Below are 6,419 nucleotides of genomic sequence, written 5' to 3'. Positions count from 1 at the left end.
GCATGTTTGCGTCTCTATACTGTCTCCCAAATTCTGCTTCTGTAGTGATATATTTATTACTAAATGCAATCAAAGATTAAATCTCCTTTTCACCAAATTTTACCTGTACTTCAAGGACTGAGAGACTAAAGGTCTTCTCCTCCTCAGGACCCCACATGTGATATTTTTTCTATAATGTGTGGCCCACTGGGCCCTATGATATCCCCGGGTGTGTGCATGTCTCACTCTATGCGATTATCAGCACCAATGTGTGTGCAGACTGAATCGGACCAATCTCTGTATCCTATTGATGGGTTTCAATAAATGTTTATTAAAGTAATACTAAATGTCAGAAGCATACAGCCTCAATTTTACCACTGAAAGCTCTAATGCTGATTTCCTTTTTCTAAATTGTAACTTGGGCAAGAAACAGCATCAGAGTGAAAGAAATTACCTGATTTCAATGGATGCACTCAAACTGGATACTTATCTACTGCATCCATTTTTCTCAGTGACCCTTCACCAGGGAAGACTGGCTCATACTGGTCACACAGGATCTTCGTTTTCAACAGGACAACTCCATAAGCTCAGTGTTTGCAAATTCATGGTATAGACAATAGCACTGAAATATGCAATTGAAAATCTTTCCAGAAAGAGCAAAACTCTACACCAAGGAAGATGAGAGGGAATTCAGGGCCCTCACCAAAGCCACAGCTCCTGCCTTCCTCTCCAAAGTGGGCAGGTTTGGCTTCCTCCACCAGAGGAAACATGGGGCCTTCACGCCTGTGCCTCCACTTGGCCTCGCTGAGTCCTGGGGATGGGGTACATTAACCGTTCCTTTTATTGTCTGTATTTCTGATGCTTTGACATCTGGAGTCTTGCTGATCCTGGACGGCTTACCCCCGCCCCACCCTGCCCCACACAAGCTAGCCAGTTCCTAAAGAGAGTAAACAACTTGCCTGCAAATGCATTTTTCAAACACAAATCAGCAGACCCAGAGCTGACACCCCAGCCCTCCTCTATGGGTCTCTCATACTCTGGGCCACTAACCATCTGCCCTAATCACCCCAGGGCCAGATATCAGACAGCTGGGGACAGGCCCTATGTCCCAGAGCTGCTGACATCCTTCAGGCCAGCCAGCCCTGAGTACGCTGCCTCGCCTGTTCTTTCCCATGGAACCCACAATAGAGGCTTCTGCCCACATCCTCCTGCCTCTCCTTTCTGCTTCCCGACTGCTATGATGCTCCCTCATGTGTCCCTGTGTGGGGTGCACCCTCCTCATGGGAACTGTAACAAACTGTCCTTTCAATGGCAGTCATTTTCTGATCTGTTGGCCTTACTGTACCTCAATTTTTCTATCAATGTGCTGTTTTAAAGCAGTGGGCTGGGGAGGAGGCAGGTCCAGACTTGCAGCAGGGTGCTGGGGCCTTAATGCTCAGATAGGAGCAGGGTCATCAAGTTTGGGGTCCTCTGGAGGAACCCTTCTTTGATGGTGGAGTACTGTGGGCTACACTCAGGACCCAGAGAAGGAAGTCAAATGAGCACAGCAGGAGGGAAACATCTGGGCACTGTGAATAGGGGGCCGACCAAAACCACCAACAGAGGGTGGTAAGGAGTGACCGCTGCAGATTGGAGGTGGGGGACAGTCCCTGAACCTGGTCTTGCTCTCCAGATTGAGAGAGGGGGGACAAACTCAGGGAGCCAGGACAGGGCCAGAGTTCCCAGGGAAGTGCTGTTTTTCATCTGGGGTCCCATCGCACTCAGTCTCTGCCTGTGCCACAGGGTCAGGACCTGGTGGGTGAGTTCTTTGGTTTGGGCAGTTGCACTGCTCTCTCCTATTTCGTTTCTCTTTTTTATCCATCTACATTCTACCCACATTCTTTGTGTGGGTGGGGCTGGTCTTTATGTGTCTGGGGCTCTTCATTTTTCTCCTCCTTACATCCCCTTTCTGCTTTCTCTCCCCCACCCTAAATGATGGCTGTTTTACGTGTGAACTAGCACACTGGGTGCAAGCCTCAGGCTCCTGCTGAAAGTGGTACTGAAGGGTGATGGTTTCTGATGGTCAGAGAGGTCAAGATCAGCGCTGTGCTTCTGAAGCTAGACGGTGGCTAAGCCTGGCTTTCTCCTGGCTTCGCTCTACCTGACTATCCCAGCAGCTCTTGCTGTACCTGCCCTTATCTTATGGTCTTGAGGCCCCAGCCCTGCCCTCCCTCTGCTTGGCCCTCTGGTCCTGCCTCTGTGGGGTTTCTGCCGCTCCTGGCTTCAGCTCTCCCCATTAGGCAGATATCCCCCAGCCCAAGCCTGGGTTGCACCCGCCAGCCTCCTGCACCTCCACGGGAAGTCCTGCCAACCCGGACTCAGGACCTTCCCTCCCAAACCATTGCTTTCTCCTGAGTTAGCTCCTCAGATCCTCTTCCCACATCCCCCTGGCTCCCTACTCTTTCTTCCTCACTCCTCACTCTGTTTATGTTCCCTCAAGCCCAAATTGCAAGACCACCTTTGACTTCCTGTTCTCCAATGCACAAGTCTCCTGGCCACCGCACATGCTGTGGATGCTCTCAGCAGCATACTCCCGTGCAAACCCACTGCTTGTCAACATGCATTTCCATCTGTGGGTTCGGCTGTGGCTCTCATTCGCTCTCACGAGGACTATGGCTGAGCCAGCTCACTGACTGGCTCCCTCCCGTGCTCCCTGCTCCTGCAACGTACCAATGGGAGGCACCGGGAAGGGGAGCCACATCTACACAAATCACGTGCCGTAATAACGGTAATAAACATCAAACCATGGCCTGTGCCAGGCCCTCTCCTAAGTTCTTTCACACTCGTTTAGTTCATGATGACCCATGTTCTAGCTGAGGAGACAGGAGCAGAGAGGTCACATGGCAGAAACTCAGGGGAAACCAGGGCCAGGCACTCATCTCTGCTCCAGTGTCCTGTCTGTAGAAGCCCAGTGGGTGCCTTAGCACTCAGGCCACTTACAAAACCAGTCCAGAGTCACCACTAGACACCACCAGTCACCTTCTAGTCCCCACTCAAGGTCGTATCCTACGGCGATGTCATCGGGACACTTGGGAGATAATCTCCTTTCTGCCCTTGTAACAAAAGTCCCACAGATAACTGTTTCCTGCCCTCTGAGGTGTGGATAAGAGTGTCTGAAACAAGAGTCCAGGTCCTGGATGCTGTAATGCCCCCAGAACAAGAGTGCTTAAGGATCATGGCACAAAAAAAGGGATGGAGAGGAGGAGGAGGGAGCCCTACTGCGGATTCTCTCCTCCACATCAACACCTTCACATCACGGGGAGAGAAATGGGAACTGACGTTGAGGACTCCCAGGCGTGGACAGCCAAGAGTGTGTAAAATCCAGCTGATGATGCTATTTCATGATTAATCCTTTATTCTTCATTTCAATATTATGGAAATATAGGCAGTCACATGTTTATTTATTATAGGCTTATTTGTTATAGGAGAATACAAACTTTACCAATTATTTTAAAAACTGTATTAAGTTCAATGCTTCAACCAATAACCCACAAGACATTTCTTGCTTAATATCATTCAGAGTTCATATTCACTACCACTTGATCCTCAGCCCATATAGCACATCATGAGAACCAAAAGTCAGAAGCAGGCAGAGATAGTCGAGTACGTAGACCGTACTCACAGGAGGATAGCTCTTCCCAGGTGTTTTGTCCTTCTGGCTCTGGCAGCCAACTTTAGTAACCCTCATGCAAGGCAAATAGTTAAACTCAGACATAAATCACCCAACAATCATGAATGGGCTATAAAACTTCATGCAGGCATTCATGAAGGTTAAGGAGTATAAAATATTGGTTTTCTTTTTTTTTTTTTTGTCTTTTTTCATGACCGGCAACGGATCACAACCCTCAGTGTCACGCCCGTACCAGACCAGGACCAGCAACGGGATCGCAACCCTCGGTGTTGAGCCCGCACCTCACTCACCTCGGTCTGTATGCGGGATCCGAACCCTCGGCGGGAGCGCCGCCGCACTTCCAAGCGGTGCACTGTAGCAGTGCGCCACCAGGCTGGCCCAATATTGGTTTTCTTTTGATGAAACTTATTAAATGTGAGCAGAGTACATACTGAGAATAGTTTTCCAGTTTCCCGTAGGTTCACCTGACAAGAGATTGACCCTAAGCAGCAAGCAACAGTTCAGTTGACTGTTATATATATATATATATGATCACCAAATCTCTGCTTGAGAATTCTAACCTTTAAAAAGGTTAGAATAAATGAAAATGAGAGCTTTATCAACATAAATTAATAAATTATTCTTTATAAAGAGTAACAGCTCAAACAACAAATAAAAAGAAAATTAGAAAATCATTAAGGCAACTCTAACCTTAAAAAAAGAAAAGAAAAAAGAAAAAGAAAAGTTATGCCAGGACACAAAAGTGCTCATAGAAACTGATAACAAAATCATGAAGACTCCAAAAAGTCAATGGGAAAAAGACATGATGAGGCAATTAACCAGGAAGAAATTTAAGAGATTAACAAGCACAGGGGATAAAAAAAAGTCTTTATTTAGTGCAAGTAAAAAGCATAACAACAACCCTCTTTTACCCTCTTAAATTGATAGAGATCTTTTTAAATGTACAGTGTTTGGTATGGTAAAATGGGAACTCTGACTCTCTCTGGATGAGGGATATATTGGTATAACCTTTTTATCAGGCATTTTGTATGCAATGAGGACATTTCTTGTCCTGTCTTCATTTTGACTCGGATATTATATCCCCAACCCTACAAATGTACAATGTCTTCCTGGGGGGGAACAAAAACCAAAATGCTGTAGAAAAAACACTGGGCTCTGTCTTTGACTAGTGACTAGTTACGGTATTTTTTAAAATTACTTTTTATTGAAAAATATTAACTGTACATAGTTATGGGGTACAGAGTTATACCTCAATACGTGTATGAAATGTGTGATGATCTAATCAGAGTAATTAGCATGCTCATAGTTAAGGTATTTTAAACATATCCTTTAATTTCTCAGGGCCTACATCTTCTATTTTATGCCAGGAGGTGACTGGATCATAACTGTCTCTAAAGCATCATACTAAGGACTTTATAGTAAACATGTAAACAAGAAAGAAATTCAACATACCTATTTTTAATGTGCTGAGGAGAACCAAGACACTTGAAGCTGCCATTGACCATGATGGTCAGTCTTGTGCAAAGAGCCTCACATTCTTCCATGCTGAAGGAAATAAAAAGAAATATGTATATAAACGAGCCATGTCCTAAAGATGTGAGGCTTGACTCAAACTTCAAAAATAAAAAGTAGACAAAAATAACATTACTGAAAATTGTTTAATTTTTTTTATATAAATACATCATAAAACCAAATAAAATGCTTTTGAAATTGATGATATTTTAGGTAGCCAATTATACAATTAAAAAAATTATAAGCATTTTCAGGTACCAGGAAGACTACTAAAATTAAGGGGAGAGAACCATTCAGCAATAGTACAAAAACACAAAATAAATAAGAGTGATTGTAACAATAAAATGTGAATGTTTTATAAAAAGAAACAAGAAAACTTTACTAAAGGGCACAAATGAAATCTAGAATCAATGGAAGGAGGTATTAAAAAAACAACAAAAAAGAATATTTTAAACATGAGAAAATTGTTATAATATGAAAATTAGTGTATCATAAAACAATTTTAGTATAATGTTAGTGTAAATATAAAATAACAGTAATTATATATAAAATATAAACACATTATAATTTATATATAGTGTACAATGTAATACAAAAAATAATGCTATATATAACATTAATTTTCAATTATAATTTAAATTATAATGTAACTTAATATTATTTAATACCAAATATGTTATATAAATGTTTGTAAGTAATAATTATATTTATATAAAAATATAAATTATAACATAGGTATAGTGTGACACCAACAGAAATTTTAAGTTTATCATCCCCATGAAAAACTTTATAAACATATATATATTTATTTCTATATTTATATACTGAAAATATTTACAAAGTATGTCTTTAAAATTACTTAGTGAAAGGAAGAAAATTATTGAAAGAGAAGAGTCAGGGGAGAAGACTTGCTCCAGAAAATGTTAATATTTGTTATATAGCTAAAATGATTGAAATGAGGCAACACACTAAAGTATCACAAGTCAGATGGCATTAGAACAAGATAAGAGACCCCAAAATGAGATGCTAATACCTCAAATACATAAATGATTTGAGGATGAGAACACACTTTCTAAGCATAACAGCAATGGAAGAAACTGTGAAGGAGACCTTTGAGATACTTGAAAATGCAAAACTATAAACTCCTAATAAGTGTGTCAAGACACAGAGACCTAACATTTAAATAGTTGTAACAAACATAATGGGTAGGGGTTGATATACTCACTATAAAGAACTCATATACATTAGTTTAGAAACA

At 42.0% G+C, this 6,419-nt stretch overlaps 1 protein-coding gene across 1 annotated transcript in view; it reads right to left on the bottom strand.

Moving 5' to 3' along the window:
* The window catches only part of LOC103581636 (ATP-binding cassette sub-family A member 13-like), a 26,096-nt gene extending 20,903 nt beyond the window's left edge, over positions 1-5,193 (bottom strand). Inside the window, exon 1 of the mRNA XM_008563415.1 lies at positions 5,102-5,193. Coding sequence (XP_008561637.1) covers positions 5,102-5,193 — 92 coding nt within the window. The remainder of the gene's footprint in view (positions 1-5,101) is intronic.
* Between the last annotated feature and the right edge of the window lie 1,226 nt (positions 5,194-6,419).

Source organism: Galeopterus variegatus, unplaced genomic scaffold (assembly GCF_000696425.1).
Source record: "Galeopterus variegatus unplaced genomic scaffold, G_variegatus-3.0.2 Scaffold13560, whole genome shotgun sequence".
Classification (NCBI taxonomy): Eukaryota; Metazoa; Chordata; class Mammalia; order Dermoptera; family Cynocephalidae; genus Galeopterus; species Galeopterus variegatus.
Note: the sequence above shows the minus strand (reverse complement) of the source record. Positions and strands in the feature narration are given on the sequence as shown.